General features: G+C 44.7%; 1 protein-coding gene across 1 annotated transcript; it reads right to left on the bottom strand.

Moving 5' to 3' along the window:
- Positions 1-260: 260 nt before the first annotated feature.
- On the bottom strand, positions 261-14,931 carry MED31 (mediator complex subunit 31). The gene is made up of 4 exons (XM_077480453.1): positions 14,763-14,931; positions 13,011-13,085; positions 11,245-11,341; positions 261-2,396 (listed from the first exon to the last, which is right to left on the bottom strand). The coding sequence occupies exons 1-4, from the start codon at positions 14,785-14,787 to the stop codon at positions 2,204-2,206; spliced, it is 390 nt and encodes a 129-aa protein (XP_077336579.1). The 5' UTR covers positions 14,788-14,931; the 3' UTR covers positions 261-2,203.
- Positions 14,932-23,078: the final 8,147 nt, after the last annotated feature.

The raw sequence follows: 23,078 nt of genomic DNA, 5'->3' as shown, positions 1-23,078 counted from the left end.
CAGTAAATATGATGCTGCACCACACAAAATGTAAAAGTGACACCGACTGCAGGGGAGAAGAACCCTGTCAAGGGATGGGGGAGGGAGAGCTTTGCACCATGCTACACATTAAATGTGTTTAATGTTACTAAAGAATTTAGCCTTTAAAATATCTCTTGCAAAAGATATCTTTTCATCAGGGGTTCTAACCATTCCCTACTATTGTACTGTTTATGGGGTTTTTTTGTTGCTGGGTATCTGTGAGGAGATTTTAAACCATCTTAGTCACTGCAAAACATTTTATTAACTTTCACAAAGCATTGAGAATTGTTTTCAATTTCATACCAAGTCTCTTAACAAAATTTTTCATTGTGCCACATGTGGAGAACAGCAAACTTAACAAGGTGCCTCCACATACCTATGCACCAGGCCCTACATATTCTGCCATTTACAGAGAACACTTTGGAGTCATATGCGCCAACCTCTTCCTCCCACAACGCTAAGGATATGCTCTTTCCACATAGTCTACAAAGGAACACACCTAAAATGTGGGAGATGGCGTCTGTCTGCACAAAACATGTTTTTCAGTGTACAGACTCACTTGAGTTGATTTAATAACCACTTGCCAACCGCCTGCCACTTGACGGCGGCAGTATGGCACTCCTGCGTGATTTGCTGTGGCTGTACAGCAGGCGTTTTAAGGAGTATAAGGGGGGTGCGTGCGTGACGTAGGAGCCAATTCGCATGGACGCCGGCTACCTGCAATTGCTCGAGCACAGAACTCTGTCAATGTAAACAGACAGATCTACTGTCAGGGGAGTAGAGACAGATCATCTGTTCCTAGTACTTAGGAACAGCAATCGGTCTCCTCCCCCAGTTAGAGATACACGAGGGAACACATTTAACCCCTTGATTGCCCCCTAGTGTTAACCCCCTCCCTGCCACTGACATTCATACAGTAATCAGTGGCTCTGACAGCTGTATAAAATGTCACTGGTACCAAAAATGTTCAATCTGTCCGTTACTAGTAAAAATTAAAATTTTTTTAAATAAAAATGGCATAAATATATCCCCTATTTTGTAGACAGTATAACTTTTGCACAAACTAAACAATATGCACTTATTTTTGGTAAAAAAAAAAAAAAATATTTACAATATGTAGAAGAATACATATCGGCCTAAACTGAGGAAGAAATGTTTTTTAGATATATATTATAGCAAAAAAAAAAAAGCTTTTTTATTTTCCAAAATTGTCGCCTTTTTTGTTTATAGCACAAAAAATAAAAACCACAGAGGTGATCAAATACCACCAAAATCAGTGCTATTTGTTGGGGGAAAAAAAGGACATTAATTTTGTTTGGGTACAGCGTTGCACAACCGTGTAATTGTCAGTGAAAACGACGCAGTGCCACATTGCAAAAATGGCCTCGCGCGGAAGTGGTTAAAGGCAAATAGACCGTGCAGTTTGCAAGTGTAGTTGCTCCAGCGCTTATTAAATGAGAAGGAACTGATTTTCATCATCAAATCAGGTTTGCGCAATAATGCATTTTGATTGGGTATTCTTTGCAAAATGACGCTTCACCTCATTGTCGAAGCTCTGGAGCAACTGCACTTGAAAAGTTCACAGTCTATTTGCTTCAGCAAATCAGCCCCACTGTGTTCATATGGCTATCTGTTCAGTAGAACAGACAGACCGCTGTTCATTGCAAGTCCATCTTCCACCTCAATGGACCTGCCACTTATCCTACCTCACACAGAATGTTGTAAAGTACTGAATTGCTTAGCGATGTTAAAAGTTGAACTCCTAAGAGATAAGAAAATGAGGAAATTGCCCTGACAGCATCCACCCAAACCTGAATTATTATTATTTATTTTTTTGATTTGGGAGCATCAACCCTCACTATGAAAAAGGGGCAGAACACGATCGGCTAATATTCTACCAAAACCTTTCAGGGCGGATAGTTCAGATCATGCATGGTGTGCCAGTAACAGATTCATGTGCTGGAAAGAATTAGTATAATACACAAACCAGTATCTGCTCAGTCTTCACTAATGACATCACAAGCTATGCAGAATGTTACAGAGAGATTGACATTATCGTAGGTAACAAAGTGATGCAAAGTTCAAGTCCATTTATAGCCAATGGGAGCCACTATTTACATTCTGTAACAGTACGTAATATTTTTTTAGGCATGGGCTGTAAAATACAGCTAATGAAGGTGTATCATTTTCCAATGGTGTTGTTCTGTGGTTGCTGCTCTACCAGAGCTTGCTGGAGTCTCATACGCTTGCGGGAATAGTGTTGCCAGTGTAATATTTGCTGTTCATCAATAAACTTGGCACACTGGGCATTCACTAGCTCTTTACGGAAATGTTCATACTGTAGCAACTCCAGCATATACAAGCATTGGGGATACCTGGAGGGGAAAAAAAATGAAAGCAGAGTAGCATTAGAAGCAGAATTTTTGTTTACTGAATTTAAGGCTAAATGCATTGCTGTAATACTTATACTGCATGTAAGCTGAGAATTTGTAATTCACACATTTCTGCCACTGGATCAGCCTTGTCTAGAATTGCATCTTGCCCAGCCCTCGAAAAAAAAATCCACTTGCCTGCTCGCGATTTTGAGGGCTGGCAAGGAAGGGCTGCCTGGGTGGAATGGGAGTCTCTCCCAGCGATAACGGAGGGGAAGAGAGAGCCCCCCAGGTGTTCAGAGCACAGCGCAGGGAACACAGCGATAACAGCTTTCATTTCAATAGCCGTGTTCCCCACCGCTCGCTGTCAGATACAGCCCCTCCTCCTGGGCCCGGGACTTTGATAGACAGATCACCCGTCCAATCCCAGTGACGGGTGATCGGTCAATCAAAATTCCCCAGCCAGGGAGCAGGGGCTGTATATGCCGTTATCGATATGTTCCCTGCGCTCTGAAGAGCTGGGCGGCTCTCCCGTTCCTCTGCTCCCCTACACAGGTAGGCTGAATGGTGGGCACAAGGCTGCATTGGTGTGCACATATACAGTTGTTAATATTTATTAATATAACTTAATTCTGTATGATACATTTAAGTGTCATTTCATGAGAATATTTATGAGGGCGTGATTATAGGTGGGGCAACGGGTGGCAAGTAACCCTTGAGGACTGGCTAGTAGCTCAGGACTTGAAATTTTGAGCCCTGATCTGGCCTATGATTGAACAATGAAGCAGCAGCACAGGAGTCATACCTCTGTACTCCCCTCTCCTGTACAAATGTTCAGACAGCACTTTCACGCACAATCAAGCTTATCCAGCGGCTTTGATACTTTAACTACTTCCCTACCAGATAAAGTCTGACATGTCTCTCCTATAGCTTTAGAGAAATGTAAAAAAATAAAAATAAAATTTCTGCTAGAAAGTTACTAAGAACCCCCAAACATTATATTTTTTTTTTTAACAGAACCCCTACAGAATAAATGAGTTTTTGCAATTTGTTTTTTTCTTTTATATGTCACATGGTAGTTGCACAATGGCAAATTGGAAGAAATACAATTTAATGCACACAAACACAATACAATATCCAACTGCTTGGTAAAATAGAAAAGATGATGTTGTGCCGAGTAAACAGATACCTAACATGTAACGCTTTAAAATTGCATACGCCTGTAGAACACCGCCAAACATTGGTACCTAAAAATCTCCACAGGCAATGCTTTAAAAAGCTTTTACAAGTTACCAGTTTAGAGTTACACAGGAGGTCTTGTACTAGAATTATTGTTTTTGCTATAACATAAGGCCGTACCTTACATGTGTGGTGCGAACACCATTTACATAAGCATGCTCGACTTGCGTATGCATTTGCCTGTAAGCACGATGGTAATTGGCACTTCACATTTATTTGACACAGTCTCTTTAAAAAATTAAAATAAAAAATTTGATCACTTTTATTGCTATCACAAGGAATGTAAAACATCCCTTGTGATAACAATAAGCAATAACGGTACTCTTTACTGAGAGATCTGGGGTATATTAGACCTTAAAAGTATCTGATCACACCAAGATCGGTTTGATAAGATCCTTTCACAGGCCAAAAATGGCTGTTTACATCCTGCGAAAAGTGATGAAAAAATACTTGTCGTTTGTTTTTTTAATAACATAGAAATGATCGGGGATGTGCCAGTACCGATCAGCTCTATGGTAAGCCAGCATAGCACTGGCTTCAGTCTTGGGCTCCCAAACACAAAAGAGAGCCCCGGAAAGCACCGTCCTTGTCCACAGCTACTCCTGCCATAGCCCCAGCATCATATATGGAAGAGTCAGCTGAGTTATTTGAACACAGCATCAGCTTCTTGCCCCTTCGACAATGCACAGGTATTACTTGATCCGGATGTTGGATCTGAGGTTGAAGAAGGTATGAACATGAGCCAACAGAGAGGAGAACACTGGTCAACCACAAATTGCCAGTCATGTTCCCCCAACCACAGCGTATTGCCAAGTTGGCTCAAGTGATGAGGATAGGAGGGGGATGTGACTTGGGGTTGTGCCTCATCCTCACTTTCCTCCTCTGCTCTATCTGGCACCCAATGAGGCAGCCATCATGGAAGAGTAGAGAGCAGCCACCCCATTCCATCACATTGCGGAGCTGTCATCGCCCGGGCCACTCCCCACGGCTGAGCTGTCTCAGCCTTATTTAGCACATGTGCAGCCAATTGCACTGTTGCAATTTGCATACTTTACCTCAAGCGTGGCAAATACATCATCCATTTGGGTACCAAATGCTTGACAAGGCATTTAACCTCCCACCACTCAGCCCGTTGGCAATAGCACCTGAAAGCCACACAAGGGACATCATTTTGCTCATCCTCAGATTCAGGTCTACCCCTGCTATATCTCATGACCTCTCAGCAGCCTCCACTGACAGGGCTGATGGTATAAAGAAAGGTGTTACAGGTCCTTGCAGCACATCACTGGCTGCTAGATTAGTCTGTAGCCATTTCAGGCAGTTACACACAAGCAGTGCTCTGTTGGCTTAAATTCAGTAGGAATTCCAACTGCCCATAAACCGCCTTATTTGTGACATGCTCACCAGGTGGAACTCAACTTTGGCAATGCTACAGTGGCAGCACATGCAGCAGAGAACCGTCAACGAGTACCTGTGCGAGTATGACACGACAGGCTCAGCCTGGCTTTTTACCCCACGCCAATGGCTGCTGATAAAGGATGCATGCACGGTCACCTTTTGCATGAGACAATAAGGATGGTAAGCCAATGCATGCATTAGTGACAGGATCCCTGTTTTGTTCCTGCTGGAGTAGACTCTGCATGGTATTATGGACAGGTCATGGCAGAGCAGCGGGAGGAAGATGAGGACCTCTTCGCTCAAGGCCCACTTTATGCAGACAACACACAAAAATAGGAGGAGAATTCTGGTAGCTTTGTAGGAATTGAAGCAGAGGAAGACATACATCAACCCTTAACAGATGATTTTCCATCCCCAGAACCCTTGGGATTAGTAAGTGGCTGGGAGGAGGCAGTTCCAGATACTGTAGTCCTCAGTCATCCCAAGGACTCTGCTTCTCATGCCTCTGCAAACTTGCGGTGCATGGGCTTCCTCATTCTTCAAAGCCTGCGAAACTACCCCAGAATTCGTGGCATCAAGGAGAAGGATCACTACTGGTTGGCAACCATCCTTGACCATCGTTACAAAGGGAAAGTCTCAGAATTCATCCCATCCTCACAGGAGGGAGCAGAGGATTAAATATCTCGAGGACACCTTAAAAGGGGAGTTTATGCAATGACTTTCCAGACTCTGCTAGGTTACAGTCTCATGGAAAGACTAGTTTTGAGGCTTATGTGCAAAAACCGACACAGAGAGCTTTCCAGTTGATGATCCACTGGGTTACTGGGTCATGAGAATAGACCACTGGCCAGAACTTGCCCAGTATGCAATTGAGCTGCTGGGCTGCCCTGCATCCAGCATGCTTTCTGAACAGGCATTCAGTGCTGCCAGAGGTTTTGTGACAGATAAAAGAGCACGCCTGTCCAAAGACTCTGTGGAGTGGCTGACATTAAAATGAATCAGTCCTGGATTAGCAGCAGCTATCAAGCTCCTGATACCAATGTCCCAGATTAAGTGTTTTCTGGAATCTCTGCAAGACTGTCTACAATTCTTAGCTTTGTGGGTGTTGACTTTATCTAGAAGAATTTTTTTGGTAAAGCTGTCATGGGAAAAATTGACACTCAAAGACCAATTTTTCCACAAAAACATAACACCATTAAAATCCATATAGGAAAAGTCCATAAAGTTCATGGTGTGAGAGAAAACACTATTGCCAGCTCCCCATAGAGTGAAGCAGCGAAAAAAGCAGGGTATGCGCCAATACGAAGTTCAGCAGAAATGTGCTGTATGTACAGCCAAAATGGATACTCACACGTAGGGCTGAAACAACTAATCGATTATGAAATATTTTTTTTACTATAAAAGGGCTCATTTTAGTCTTTTTAAACCCATTTTGTTACTAAACGTCTTAGACCTGGTTCACATCTATGTGTTTATTGGTGCTTTTTGCAGAAACGCACTACAGTTCATTTACATGGTTTCCTATGGGACACGTTCATATCTGTGCTTTCAGCCGTTTTGCGTTTAAAAGACCCTTTCCAAATACACAACGATGCTTCTTTGGTTCAATATACTTCAATGGATAACCTGCAGAAAAGCATGCAAAGCATTTTTGAAGCAATTTGTGTTTTTTAATCTGCCCCAAAAAAAATGCAAATTGCAGTAAAATCACGTGCGCAGAAATCAAAATATAAAATGCACACCAAAAAGCTCTGCAAAAAATGGATAAAAAGCAAACTGCATAGGTGTGTACCGAGCCTTATGCTGGCCACACGGATCAACTTTCAGATGAGAATATTCAGACAAAAAGTCATTGTACATTCGCTGAATGAAAGAATTTTGTTTGAAATTTTCACTTGTTTTTAACATTCTGTTTTTAAAATGAATGAAAACCACATACACTGTCTGAAAATTCCTTTCACCAAGAAGTTTTCTGTTATTTCCAAATTTTCCCATCACTGTGGTTGAAAATGATCAATTTGACCCACTTTGTTTTTTTTAAGGTTATTAACTGAATAATCGATACAATAAATCGGCCAACTAATCGATTATGAAAATAATCGTTAGTTGCAGCCCTACTCACATGGGTAGGGGGTACAAACAGGAATGCAAAATGTGATGCCTGGTTCTTTCTGGGATTTTTACAACGACTCCAGACATCGCTTATTATTGCATGCCTGTTTGTACCTTACTCATGTGAGTAGCCACTTGGCTGTATACACACACACACACACACACACACATTTCTGCTGTATCAACTGTTGCACCTAGTCTGGTGCACCCTGCTCTTTTCTTTTGTTGATTGTGTTACTTTCATTTTTACAATAATTTTTTGGGGTTAGTAAGCTCTGTTGCTATCACATAGAAGGCTGAGAGCATATATAGAATGACAAGTTCTCCTTAATTAGACCTCAAATTTCTACCCTGCACTCAACTGAAGCTAGTCAAGCACAGGTTCTTGTACCTTCCAGAATGTGTGGAAGTGATCAGGCAGTGACAGTTGGCTTAACAAGGGGAACCACTCATGGCTATAGCAGCTAGGAGTGTTTTTAAACTCTGTGGCCAATGTAAACTAAAGCACAGCAGCAGAAACTTGCTATGCAGCTCTCCTTCTCCAAAGTAAACCTCTGATCAGGGAGGAGCCACTAGTGCAACGAGATTGGCTTCTTTCCATAAAGGTGAAATTGGCTTGACAGAAGATACATAATATTACATTCTTGAATAAAAAAAAAAAAAAAAAAAAAAAAAAAAAATATAAGTTCTCTTTTATCCAGACCATATTAAAGAAAATATGTCAAAACCAGTCCTAGGATTCTACTATTGGGTGTTAGCATTACTGAGAAGAATAAGATTTGTTCCAACGGAGGGCTACTCTGAAACATTTAAGCTGGGAAATTTCCTGGTGCAGTCCACCCACATTATGACAGCAGAGGCTCACACTAGTATTAAGCCAGGAACATGGACATGAAGTCTTACCGAGTTTGCTAGCTTTTCTTAATTTCTGGGAACTGAACTGATCAGAATGTTCTATGAGGACGGTATCACATAGTTTCGCTAGCTATGATGAAATATCCACTGAAGAATTTCTAGTTATGTACCAGAAATCACAAATACATTGCAAGTCAAGGCAAAAAAATAAATAAATAAAAAAAAGGTACTCAGCGGGGGGGTATATATACACACACACACACACACACACACATATACACACAGTGCCTTGCGAAAGTATTCGGCCCCCTTAAACTTTTCAACCTTTTGCCACATTTCAGGCTTCAAGCATAAGGATATAACATTTTTTATTTGTTGTGAAGAATCACCAACAAGTGGGACACAATTGTGAAGTGGAACGAAATCTATTGGATTTTTGAAACTTTTTTAACTAATAAAAAAATGAAAAGTGGGGCGTGCAAAATTATTCGGCCCCCTTGCGTTAATACTTTGTAGAGCCACCTTTTACCGCAATTACAGCTGCAAGTCGCTTGGGGTATGTCTCTATCAGTTTTGCACATCGAGAGACTGAAATTCTTGCCCATTCTTCCTTGCAAAACAGCTCGAGCTCAGTGACGTTGGATGGAGAGTGTTTGTGAACAGCAGTTTTCAGCTCTTTCCACAGATTCTCGATTGGATTCAGGTCTGGACTTTGACTTGGCCATTCTAACACCTGGATACGTTTATTTGTGAACCATTCCTTTGTAGATTTTGCTGTATGTTTGGGATCATTGTCTTGTTGGAAGATAAATCTCCGTCCCAGTTTCAGGTCTTTTGCAGACTCCAACAGGTTTTCATCCAGAATGGTCCTGTATTTGGCTGCATCCATCTTCCCCTCAATTTGAACCATCTTCCCTGTCCCTGCTGAAGAAAAGCAGGCCCAAACCATGATGCTGCCCCCACCATGTTTGACAGTGGGGATGGTGTGTTGAGGGTGATGAGCTGTGTTGCTTTTACGCCAAACATATCGTTTTGCATTGTGGGCAAAAAGTTCGATTTTGGTTTCATCTGACCAGAGCACCTTCTTCCACATGTTTGGTGTGTCTCCCAGGTGGCTTGTGGCAAACTTTAGACGAGACTTTTTATGGATATCTTTGAGAAATGTCTTTCTTCTTGCCACTCTTTCATAAAGGCCAGATTTGTGCAGTGTACGACTGATTGTTGTCCTATGGACAGACTCTCCCACCTCAGCTGTAGTTCTCTGCAGTTCATCCAGAGTGATCATGGGCCTCTTGGCTGCATCTCTGATCAGTCTTCTCCTTGTCAGAGCTGAAAGTTTAGAGGGACGGCCAGGTCTTGGTAGATTTGCAGTGGTCTGATACTCCTTCCATTTCAAAATGATCGCTTGCACAGTGCTCCTTGGGATGTTTAAAGCTTGGGAAATCTTTTTGTATCCAAATCCGGCTTTAAACTTCTCCACAACAGTATTACGGACCTGCCTGGTGGTCTTCATGATGCTTCCTTGGTCTTCATGATGCTCTCTGCGCTTTCAACAGAACCCTGAGACTATCACATAGGAGGTGCATTTATACAGAGACTTGGTTACACACAGGTGGATTCTATTTATCACCATCAGTCATTTAGGACAACATTGGATCATTCAGTAATCCTCGCTGAACTTCTGGAGTGAGTTTGCTGCACTGAAAGTAAAGGGGCCGAATAATTTTGCACGCACCACATTTCAGTTTTTTTATTTGCTAAAAAAGTTTAAATTATCCAATAGATTTCGTTCCACTTCACAATTGTGTCCCACTTATTGGTGATTCTTCACCAAAAATTAAAAATTTTATATCTTTATGTTTGAAGCCTGAAATGTGACAAAAGGTTGAAAAGTTCAAGGGGGCCGAATACTTTCGCAAGGCACTGTATCTTCAACCTGCGATGGCTGTCCTGTTATTGTCAGGATGGAACAGCCACCAGGACCAGCACCCCCTAGTGCCACAAGATTGAGCACCACCCTGTTCTTTAGCACTCTCTCTTTATTCTGTCCTGTCGCAGGCAATGAGCCTGATCTTTTCACACTAGAACCGAAAAGGGCTCCAGGAGAGAAAATCTCATCAATTCCTGTGCCTGTGTTTTGTAAGCACAGGCACATGCTGATCACAGATTCACCGGAACCGATCGGCAGGTCCAGGCCAAAAAACATGGACCTATTAAGTGCTCAGTACTGGAGCGAATCACAGCACCGGCCCGTGTGCCCCCAGCTCAGAAACATGCAGGGAGCGTGGATCACATATCTATCCATCTATATACACATCCGGCGCAGAGCTACCACCCTGTAGCAGAAAAACTGCTATAGGGCGGTCAACAACTAGTCAAAGAGGTGCTCCATCCTCAGAAAAATTAACTGACTTTTAATATCAGGACACTAACCTGTCCAGGCATCTAACAGTATCCTCACCTGAGCCAATTATTCAATCGCTTTGTGAATGGGCCGCAGTCTTCTGGGACCTGTGAAGAGTCCCTGAAGACTGCAAGGGGGGGGGGGGGTGTGGACGTTTGTCTCAGTTCGCTGTGGAAGACAAGCTCCGCTTTAACAGGATACTACATTTGTTAAAACAGAAAGTGAGCCCCGGCTGGAAGGTAGGCTTAGTAGTTTCTGCTGCCATACCCATATGAGACAGCATAGTGTGCTTTTTGGTAAAGGTGAATTTACACTTTTACCCGCAGTTGCTGGTAAGAAATAAAAATATATCACATCAGATATAAGCAATACAAAAAAAACAGATTTAAAAAAAAGAAAAAAAAAATAATGAAGTATGATAGCAAAAAATGATTTTCCATTAAAACTTTTGATTTGCTGATTTCATTAAATCCAGGTCCCACTTTACTTTTTCCTTCTATCTTGTTTCCTCTTTTAAAAAAGGTACCAACAAACAAGGGTTAGTGTATGCAAACATGAGATTAGTTTGTGCGCTTCCAATGAACTGACACTGCACAACCCTGTGGATCTGGGGCAGGAACATCCCTGCGGCTGACACTACACAATGTGCTCCATCCTGGAACACGCACACACACCTTTCAGAAATCAGGCAATATTGTAGCCTTGGTTGTGACAGATACAAGCCATCTTTTTATCCATTCTATCTCATTTTGGTACTGACAATTCCACCTACTCAAATAAAGGCAAAGTACAGGAACTACACATACAAATGATAGAAGTACTAAACAGGGATTTGACACTTACTTTAAATATTTTGCATAATCTGGATCCTTCCAGTAAAGAAGGTATTTCAGATAATTAACAAATGACTTGTCCTTGAAAAATCCCCGCTGTGCTAGGACTAAAGAGAAGGCAACAATAAATGACATGATCATACACCATAGAAGATAGCACTTCATAAAGACAATGTCAAAATCAGCACGCTACAAAAGATATACGAGCAATAACAGTTCAGATCAAAAATATAATAAGGTGCAAGTGCAGCCAAAACAGTTATTGTAAAGCCTTAGCTTAAATTTAGGATGGGTTAGAACTTCCGTCATGTTTTTCTTGCTGTCTATAGGTTTTCATACCTTCAATATATTGGTAATATTTCTAAGAGTAAGATTTTTTTTTGCCTGTCTGTCATGCTAACCCCATCTGACTTCAGTAGTTTAAGTCACTGACCCAGAAAAATAAGGGCCCATTCACACCAGCACATTTTGATAGCGCAGTGTAAAACATGCATGTTACCACAACGCATATTAATGCACTGTATATGTAAAAAGGTTGCATTGCAGCGCACTGTTACGGCTTGAAACCAGTCCAAAGTAGAAAGACCCCTGAATAGGGGTCCCCACTCGTAGATTACCCTCCTGAAAAGGTATCTTTCCCCTGTGTTCTAGTGACAATACAAAAACAAATAAAAAAAAAAAAAGAAGAAGAATATAAGTAAACGCTCCCTAACCAGAAAACAGACAGTCTAACCCTTCCACACTGTCCAAAGTGGAAAAAAATAAATAAAAATATAGGTTTGGCTATAACTACACCTAAATGTTCACGGACTCGAAGTACTGAAGCCATTTAACCATCGGGCAACTAGCTCTAACAAAAGACAGCAATGGCATTTTGCACACAAAAAGTGAAGAAAAAAAAAAAGACAAAGAAAAATAAAAGTGCACTAATACACAACAACCTAGCTTCAGCTTTACTGTTTTTTCCATACCATCTCTGTGATCAAGATAACCCACCCACCTGCAACTGATCTCTAGATAAAAAAACAAAACAAAAAAACCCTTAACTAAACGCCCTTCTTAGTTACCTATGGCCAGTTGTCTTGTTTCTTTCTTGCGATGTCCACGTCACTGCTTGTATGACATGGACACTTCCTATTGGCTGTCCAGTGGTGGTCTCCTCGTGGGGATCCTTAGTGGTCCCCCACACCCAGAAATAACATCAGTGAAGGGACCAACTTCACCAGGTAAAAATAAAACCAGGCAGGATGGGTTGGGGGGGGTCATATTTTCCATGCAACGAGGCTTAAAGCATAAATTCACCTTTTGTAACATGTTACCCCCTTATTGAGGGTGTAACATGTTAAATATGCATTGGCCCTGCTAGCTGTCACAATCTGCGAAAAACACGGTTGTTTGGGGCTCTGCACACCCGACTGGGAAAATGACAAGGATCTCAATGAGCTACCATGACGCTGTTGAGCACTGTGATAGTTCATTAGGTCTTCATGTCACAGTGTAACTGACTGGCTGTATTGGAGGTGAGGTCAGACAGATATAGACAGTCTGCAGGACCATGGCATTACACCCACTGCTGATTCTGGTTGCAATGCTTTACAGGTCCATTACAAAAAAATAATAATAAATGCATGTTTTTTTACCTGCAAAAATAATGTGCATTTATTTTATTTTTTTGTAAAGGTGAACGTATCCTTTAAATGAAAATCTCCACCACTTTATGGCTTGTAAATGAACAAAATAGACACACCTAGGAAATGATTTCCATAATATACTTACAGTTAAGGTAATTAGGATTTGCCAGGCACTGAACAAACTCCAGTTCCAACTGGAACCGATATCGGGCTTGTTCATCTGAAAGAAGATATAAAGGAAATGTCATCATTACTTACATATGTGCGATACTAATTTAAAGCAGCATTAAACCCAAAGCCAAAATCTAATATATTGCAGCTGAACAATCTTTAGATGTGGTGGCTGCATTATTTTTTTCCTTTAAGCTTTTTTATTTTATTTTAATTGTATTTTTTTCTGTACGACTGTGTGGCGACATACAGCGACATCCAGCACCCTTCATTTTTTGTGTCCTGTGTCCCATTAGGGTCAATCTCCCTAATGGACATATACAGCACCATAAAAATAAGGTTGCAGTGCCGCCGAGCAATACTCACCTCTAGCTCCCTCCAGCAGGGTGAGCGGTCCCACAAAGCTTCCCCTCTAAGGTGCTCCTCACCACCAAGGATGAGCTCAGGTGTGTTCGCAAACAGCACGTGCACAGTGCTACTCACAAGCAGTGGGACATTGTCCTGATGCGCGGCTGCAGAGATCGGGAAACGTCTCACTGCCTGCGATATGTGCGATTTCCTGGGGGGCTCGGCATGTGCTGTTTGCGAACACGCCTGAGCTCATCCTTACTGACCACGTACAATGCAGGGCGGGTGTCGATTGCATCCCATGTTCATACCGTGGTACAGGCTGCCCTCCTGTCTTGAGGACAGCACTCCTACAGATCTTGCACCTCTCTGTGCAGCTGCAGCACCCCCTAGTTTCTGCCACCCCTGGTCTCAGCATTCAGTAGACTCAAGCAGCTGACCCAAGCCCTCTTCTGGTCCTCCTCCAGACATTGCACTTTCTGCTTCCTAGCTCTGCCCCCAGCTTTTCAGCACTGTGTTGTAAGGGAGGGTCAGGACTCTGGATTTCTGACGGTGGGTGGGCTCTTGACATCTGATGTAAGGAGGGGAGGGAGAGGTGCTTTTGCTATCTAGTATTACAGATACAACCCTTTGAGGGCAACCATAATGCTGATGCTGCCCTCAAATTGAGTTTGACACCCCTAATGTACACAAAGCAGGGCCTGCACACTGATTGCACTTGTAATGCTCTGAAGACTTTCATAGAAAAATGTAACAAATATAAATGTAATGATGTGGGGCATTTAATACAGAAAGTGGAGTGTAGACTCCATGAAAGAGAAAACCCTCCTGGCTGTGCCCATCCTACACTTCTAACTGGAAGCCTGACCAGGGTGATTATCCTGGGCTCCAGCCTCTCTATGAAAGAGGAGAGAGAGGGAGAGAATCAGTCTGGGCTCCAGCTCTCTATGAAAGAGGAGATCCTCCAGGTGGGGAGAGGATCGGCCTGGGCTCCAGCTCTCTATGAAAGAGGAGATCCTCCAGGTGGGGAGAGGATCGGCCTGGGCTCCAGCTCTCTATGAAAGAGGAGATCCTCCAGGTGGGGAGAGGATCGGCCTGGGCTCCAGCCTCTCTGCGGAAGAGGAGATCCTCCAGGTGGGGAGAGGATCGGCCTGGGCTCCAGACTCTCTATGGAAGAGGAGATCCTTCAGGGGGAGGGGGTGATCAGCCTGGGCTCCAGCTCTCTATGAACTGTCCACACAGAGCAAGGCAGTACCTGTGTAATGGATGGCTCGGTGAGGACGGGGATATACACATAAATAATAGGAAGGTCCCCCGTGATATGAGAACAAAGGACAACCCTCGTATATATCGCCGGGGGTGCTCAGCACACACTTACCGCTCTCCATCGGCACGGCAGCCATAGCAGCTCTGCAAGCTTGATAACACCGCACAACTTAGTAAGGAGTCTCCAGCGGATGCTTCTTCAACTGGAAGAGAAACAAAAGCACCGGAAACGGAAGTTTGTTGTTGTGTTGGCGGAAGTGTCTTCAATAGGTTTGGTTAGTTCGGGCGGAAGAGATTTATGACCCACGACGGGGAGGGGGGGCGTGTTAGGGCTGTGATCAGGGTGTGCAGAGGGGGCGTGTTCAGGGTGTGCTGGGGGGGGGCCTGATCAGAGTGTGCAGTGGGAGGGCGGAGGGCGCTTGACCAGGGTGTGGGGAGCTAGAGGGGGTGTGATCATAGTGTGTGGAGGGAGGAGGCTCAATCAGGGTGTGTGTGGGGGGAGGGGGTGCATGTTCAGGGTGTACGGAGGGGGTGTGATCAGGGTGTACGGAGGGGATGCGATCAGGGTGTGCTGAGGGGGGCGCGATGAGGGTGTGCAGAGGGGGGCGCGATCAGGGTGTGCTGAGGGGGGCGCGATCAGGGTGTGCGGAGGGGGGCGCGATCAGGGTGTGCGGAGGGGGGCGCAATCAGGGTGCGCGGAGGGGGGGCGCGATCAGGGTGCGCGGAGGGGGGCGCGATCAGGGTGCGTGAAGGGGGTGTGATCAGGGTGCGCGGAGGGGGGCGCGATCAGGGTGCGTGGAGGGGGTGTGATCAGGGTGTGCAGAAGGGGCTTGATCAGGGTGTGCCGAGCCGGAGGGGGTGTGATCAGACTGTGCAGAGGTGGTGCGATCAGGGTGCGGGGAGGGAGCGCAATCAAGGTGTGTGGGGGGCGTGTTCAGTATACAAGTCATTCATTCATTCATTCAGTGTGTATGGAGGGGGTGCGATCAGGGTGTGTGGAGGGGGGTGCGATCAGGGTGTGTGGAGGGGGCGCGATCAGGGTGTGTGGAGGGGGCGCGATCAGGGTGCGTGGAGGGAGCGCGATGAGGGGGTGCGCGGAGGAGGGCGCGATCAGGGTGCACAGAGGGGGTGTGATCAGGGTGCGCAGAGGGGGTGTGTTCAGGGTTTGCAGAAGGGGCGTGATCAGGGTGTGCAGAGCCGGAGGGGGCTTGATCAGGGTGTGCGGAGCTGGAGGGGGTGTGATCAGAGTGTGTGGAGGGAGGGGGTGTGATCAGAGTGTGTGGAGGGAGGGGGTGTGATCAGAGTGTGTGGAGGGAGGGGGTGTGATCAGGGTGTGCAGAGGGGGCATGATCAGGGTGTGCTGAGCCGGAGGGGGTGTGATCAGGGGGCGCAATCAGGGTGTGTGGGGGAGCGTGTTCAGGGTGTACAGAGGGGGTGCGATTAGGGTGTGTGGAGGGGGGCGTGATCAGGGTGTGCGGAGCGGGCGCGATCAGGGTGGCCGGAGGGGGAGCGATCAGGGTGCGCGGAGGGGGTGTGTGGGGGAGGGGGCATGATCAGGGTGTGTGGTGGGGGCGTGATCAGAGTGTGCGGTGGGGGCGTGATCAGGGTGTGTGGAGGGGGAGTGATCAGGGTGTGTGGAGGGGGAGTGATCAGGGTGTGTGGAGGGGGAGTGATCAGGGTGTGTGGAGGGGGCGTGATCAGGGTGTGTGGAGGGGGAGTGATCAGGGTGTGTGGAGGGGGAGTGATCAGGGTGTGTGGAGGGGGCGTGATCAGGGTGTGTGGAGGGGGCGTGATCAGGGTGTGTGGAGGGGGCGTGATCAGGGTGTGTGGAGGGGGCGTGATCAGGGTGTGTGGAGGGGGCGTGATCAGGGTGTGTGGAGGGGGAGTGATCAGGGTGTGTGGAGGGGGAGTGATCAGGGTGTGTGGAGGGGGAGTGATCAGGGTGTGTGGAGGGGAGTGATCAGGGTGTGTGGAGGGGCGTGATCAGGGTGTGTGGAGGGGGCGTGATCAGGGTGTGTGGAGGGGGCGTGATCAGGGTGTGTGGAGGGAGAGTGATCAGGGTGTGCGGAGGGGGAGTGTTCTCTTACATCCTTCAGAATGTAATTTGCTGCAGTTATGTATTTGATGTGTGGGGTATATTTAGAAGACGGCTCCAGTATATAATCCTGTATATCAGCAGACAGGATTTTTTTGCTTTCCCTTTCCCCTATAAAAATACCTATAAAGACACAGGTCATCTTTACAAAAACTGCCAATGCAGATAAGAGACACCTGAAGATAAAAACAAATTGTGCAACTCTGACCAAAGTTGATTAATGTCCCTGTTATAAGTGTAGGCCACTTACACTCCTCATGAAGGCTGACCAGAAAAGGTCCAGGATGTTGCTAAGAGATGTCTAGCTGTTATTGTTCTCCATCACAGAAGAGAGCTCCCAAACACTGAGCTCAGAGCTCCTGTATCAGGCGAGAGAAAGCACATATGGGGGGTTTGAACAAGAGAAGGAGCTCACTCCTGCCACGGTTGGTTGAACAGTAAGAGCTAGGCCCCTCTTAGCAGCGTCCTAGGAGTTTCTAGTCAATCTTTGTGATGTATGTAAATGGCCTCCACCTATAGCAAGGGCAATATTCAACTTTGGTGAAAGCCGCACAGCTTCTTTTTATCTACGGACGTTTATTATCTGCGTGGATCGTGTTTGGTAAAGGTGAGCTATGCCTTTAAATGCTCTGCTTATAAAATTCAGCAGCATAGATCTGGTAGAAAAATAAATAATTCAACACTCGGTCGGTATCTCTCCCTCAGCGCTCATGGAAAGTGTGTTACTTTAAAATAACAAGAGCAAGCTACTATAATAATAAAACACTAAAACAGAAATATGTCACAGCAACAAACACCATAACATTAGCAGCGCTGAAATAATCCAAACGTTTTAGGATTTAGTAAAGTTCACTAAAATAGTTAAATAAGTATGAAGTCCACTTTATATATATGATGAGGCAGATGCAAATGTAGGATTGTCCATCGCAGAAAAAAAAAAAACGTTGCAGATAATAATTCAAAACAATCACCTCCTCCACACTGCACGTGTCACAATTCCCCTAGGAAGTGCACTTACCAGATGATACCAGGTTATACGCTGTCAATGGATGATGTCTGCTCACTGCATACACTCCGTCAGATGATCCTGGGTTATACACTTGGCTTGCAATGGGTGTTGTCAGCTCTCTGCATGTAATCCACCTAGAGGTTTGCTCGTCACAAGCAGAGAACAAAGATACACATAGCGTAATCCAGTACTAAAATGTATTTATTATAGGTTAGATAGATTGCACACTTACAATGTGATTCAAAATAAAAGAGCATTTAACAACAATGTATCACAAGTCGATATTCCTGACTACTTCTCACCGCTCTTGCGGTGTTCCCGGGTAAGGCAAGCAGGAAAGCCGACGATGTAGGTTGCTGCGTGGTCAGGCCTTCAGGGAGCGGTGAGAGTTAGTCAGGAATATCAACTTGTGATACATTGTTTTTACATGCTCTTTTATTTTGAATCACATTGTAAGTGTGCAATCTTAAGAAAACCTATAATAAATACCTTTTTAGTACTGGTGTACTATGTGTATCTTTGTTCTCTGCTTGTGACGAGCAAACCTCTAGATGGTTTACATGCAGAGAGCTGACAACACCCATTGCAAGCCAACTGTATAACCCAGGATCATCTGACAGAGTGTATGCAGTGAGCAGACATCATCCATTGACAGCATATAACCCAGTATCATCTGGTAAGTGCATTTCCTAGGTGGATTGTGACACGTGCAGTGTGGAGGAGGCGATTGTTTTGAATTACTATCTGCAAAGATTTTTCTGTGATGGACAATCCTACAGTTACATCTGACTCATCATATATATAAAGTGGACTTCATACTTATTTAACTATTTTAGTGAACTTTTAACAAATCCTAAAAGGTTTGGATTATTATAGCGCTGCTAATGTTATGGTGTTTGTTGCTGTGACATATTTCTGCTTTAGCAGCATACATCTGTACACACTGCGTTTGATACTTGCCTTCCAATTTCCACCTGTCATCTCTGCAATTTAAATGAAATATTTTCCAAAAACAAGTTGTGCTATATTTCCATAGTGAATCCATGATGTGAATAAAAATAATTCAATCTTTCTAAAGTGAATATCTTATATGAAATTGATCAAATTGCACATTGTAAACAGTGGTGGGAGGAGGGAATAGAGGAACTTCCCCTTTTTTGGTGAAAACGTAAAACCTGGTGTGATACACTTGTCACAGTCCACAATACCTCTAGCCACCACTAGAGGGAGGTGTCACCCACATCTATCTGGCTGGCCATACACAGCAGATACCAATACATGGTGCACACTAAAGTGGGAAATACACTATAAGAAAATTGTGAAAATTACTGTCCGATTTTCCTCGTTTCACAGAAAATTGGAATAAAAAAATTAGTACGAAAGTTCGCGCATGACAAAGACTTTTTTTTTGTTGTTTATTGTTTCTGATCATGTGTAGTCTTTCCTTTCTGATTTTTCTTGTATGAAAATCGACGGTACACACCGTTTGTTCTGTTTCCGTACGAGCAAAATTTTGCAGTTTGTCCCTTTGGGATTTCGTAATCTGCTGTCGAAAGTTGTGTACACATTATACAAAAATTCTTATAAGATTTTCTTATAGTGTGTACGAGCCTTTAAGTGGGGTGCCCCCTAAAAAAAAAAAATTAAAGTCAGTAGCTACAAATACTGCAGCTGCTGACATTTAATAATCGGACACTTACCTGTCCCAGGGTCCAGCGATGCGGGGGAACGAAGCCCCCCCTCATTCCCTGCTCCGCTCGCAGCACCAGCATTCTTACTGTGGGCACCCGGCTGTGCCTTCACAGCCGGGCACCCACTGCGCATGCGCGAGCGGTGCCGGGCGCTGTGATGCGCCGCACAGTCATCTGGGACACGTGACAGATCCCAGATGACTATGCGGCACGAGGGGAAGTGATGTCACCAGCCCGTGCATTGAAGAAGGCAGACTACGAGGGACCCCTAACAACAGGCATTTAGAGGTGAGTAAAACATTTTTTTTATTTATTTTTATGAATTTTGAGCAATTTTTTTTTTTTTTTTGGTGGCAACACCACTTTAAGGGTTGGGGAGCTGTCTAGCTATTAGCACACACTTCTGTGATTCCTCAGACTGCCTACAAGCTAGAATCCTTTTGTTAATCACCTTTCGCAGTGCCCCAGCACATTAGACCCAAGACTTTACGGTAGCTACCAGTTGGCAGTGTGTCTGCTGGGCAACCTCACACACACTCAGATCTCTTCCGTCTGGCCGATCTAATAACATCACACTGCCATCTGTGTAACACATACTGTATGTGCTGTGGTAAAAGGGTGGGCTTTAACACCCATACACCGCACATACACGTCACTAGGTGGTTGATGTTTCTGAACTTGAAGCACGGTCAGTGTTCTCCCAGTACAGAGACCAAGCTGTCAGAGACTGCTCTTGGTCCCCACGAACAATCAGTAGCTGGTGGAACCGGCTCCTGATCATCTGACCACTGTGACAGCCAATCAAGGTGATTGTCCATATTCCTATTGCACACATTCCTGGAATTAACTTTAACCACTTGGCGTCCGCGCTATAGCCGAATGACTGCCACAGCGGGGACCTGAATTTCTGTGAGGCCGTCATACGGCGGCCTCCCCTTTGCACCCCCCGGCGTGCCCCCTGCAGGGTGAGCGCTGTGATCACCAAGTGACCAAGACTCAGGGTGATCACAGATCTGAGTAAGGAGCCAGTCCTGGCCCCTTACCATGTGATCAGCTGTCAATGACAGCTGTTCACGTGTGTGTAAACAAAAGTTCGGTAATCTTTTTTTTTCTCCTCACCAGCTTATGTGCAAGAGACATCGGTCACAAAGAGGAAGGAGGCACATCTGCCTTATCTGTGGCAATCAGTACCACCTGCCAGTGCCACCTATCAATGCCCATGAGTGCCACCTATCATTGCCCACAAGTGGCACCTATCAGTGCCCACCAGTGGTGCCAATCAGTGCCACCTATCAGTGCTACCTGTCCGTGAAACCTATCAGTGTCCATTATTGCCACCCATCTGTGCCCATCACTGCCACCTATCAGTGCCACCTCTCAGTGCCGCCTATCAGTGCCCACCAGTTCTGCCTTATTGGTGCCCATCAGTGCAGCCTCATCAGCGTACATCAATGAAGGAGAAAAATTACCTGTTTGCAAAATTTTATAACAAAATATAAAAAATATATAAATATATATATATTATATTAACAAAAAATAAGAGGTGATCAAATGCCACCAAAAGAAAGTTCTATTTGTGGGAATAAAATTATAAAAATGTCATTTGGGTACAGTGTTGTATGGCCGCGCAATTCTCATTCAAAGTGCATCAGCACTGATAGCTGAAAATTGGTCTGGACAGGAGGGGGGTTTAAGTGCCCAGTAAGTAAGTGGTTAAAATAATGGGTGCTGCAGCAACCATAAGCTGGGGACTGGAATATGTATCATATAATGTAAATATTTGCCAGCACACCACGGATCTTCACATTGAGTCCAAACGTTTTTTTATTGAGGAACAATCACATCACAAACAGGAGAGTACAATGTTTCAGAGCCACGCAGAACCCTTTCAAAGGGGTCCTGTGCAACTCCTAAATGTTGCACCCTTTGTTTGTGATGTTCATCAATAAAAAAAATATTTAGACTCAATCTGAAGATCCAAGGTGTGTAGCCAGTCAAGCCAGTGGTCACATGACTGACGATCCTTCCCAACCCCTGGGCGTACTGACCTTTTTAAAGGGACGCTGGGGCTGGACATGAAGGGGTTAATCTACACACAATCTGACAAAGCACAATGCAATTACATAAAGATTAATAAGGAGCGTAGACCAAGCACAAAGACAATACAATACAACAATATCTCTAGGGAAATGAGTTCTAGCTTTGTATACAGAAACACATATTAACCACTTCAGCCCCAAAGATTTTACCCCCTCCCCGATCAGAGCACTTTTTGCGATTTGGCATTGCATCGATTTAACTGACAATTGTGCTGTCTTGCGACTAGGGTTGCCACCTTTTCTTCAAGCCAAACCCGAACACTTTAGCGGCATGAGACACCTTTGGGTGCCCCAAGGAGAGTAGTAATGTGGTGTGCATAGCGTGCAGCAGCGAACGGTGGGTGTGGCCAAATTGATCTGACATCATCACCCGCCAACCAGTGATGCTGAACTTGCCCCAAGACAGCCACCTGCAGCTCCCAGATGGCAACAGATTTGAGTGACTATCTCGGTTACTTGAGGAGCCACCGCCCGGTTTGAATAATGTGTCCGGGTTTCAGTCTGCCTGAAACCTGGACACATGATTCAAAACCCTGACTGTCCGGGTGAATCCTGGACAGGTGGCAACCCTACTTGCGACATTGTGCCCAAACAAAATTGATGTCCTTTTTTTTCCACAAATAGAGCTTTCTTTTGGTGGTATTTGATCGCCTCTGCGTTTTTTTTTTGTGCTATGAACAAAAAAAGCTAGCTGCCATAACCCCGGTATTCCCGTGTTCGGCCAGCGGTCCGATACAAGATAAAAGTGGTCTCTGCAGTGGATAAGCCGCAAGATCACTTTTATCTATGTCGGGAAAGGGTCCCCCCCTCCCGCCACGATCCGGTGCCCTCCATCACCTACCGGAGCCGTCGGCGGAGGCGATCGCATCTGTCCCCTGGGCTGACATGGAGACGAGTGAGGGGAAGATGGCCCCCACCCATCTCCGTGACACTGCAGTGCAGAAGCGATGTCAAAATGTCACTTCCGCCCATAGCTCTTAAAGGGCCATTTTTATTTTTTTTAAACTACAATTTTTTTATTTTATTTTTTTATTGCATTTTTGTGTAAGTATGAGATCTGAGGTCTTTTTTACCCCAGATCTCATATTTAAGAGGTTCTGTCATGCTTTTTTTCTATTACAAGGGATGTTTACATTCCTCGTAATAGGAAAAGTGACACTTTTTTTTTTTTTTTTATAAAAAGTAAAAGGTATCTGTGTGTGTAAACCTCTTTCAGGGGAGTAGAGACAGATCGTGTGTTCATACTAAGTATGAACACCGATCTCTCTCCTCCTAGACCAGTGATGGCGAACCTTGGCACCCCAGATGTTTTGGAACTACATTTCCCATGATGCTCCTGCACTCTGCAGTGTAGATGAGCATCATGGGAAGTGTAGTTCCAAAACATCTGGGGTGCCAAGGTTCGCCATCACTGTCCTAGACAGTCCCATCCTCCCTACAGTTAGAACACACCCCCTAGTGTCAACCCCTTCCCTGCCAGTGACATACATTTATGCATTTTTATAGCACTGATCGCTGTATAATTGTTAATGGT

The sequence above is a fragment of the Lithobates pipiens genome, unplaced genomic scaffold (assembly GCF_037356315.1).
Source record: "Lithobates pipiens isolate NorthernLeopardFrog02 unplaced genomic scaffold, aLitPip1_a1.2 Scaffold_16, whole genome shotgun sequence".
In the NCBI taxonomy this organism is placed as follows: Eukaryota; Metazoa; Chordata; class Amphibia; order Anura; family Ranidae; genus Lithobates; species Lithobates pipiens.
This window is presented reverse-complemented; position numbering and strand designations above follow the sequence as displayed.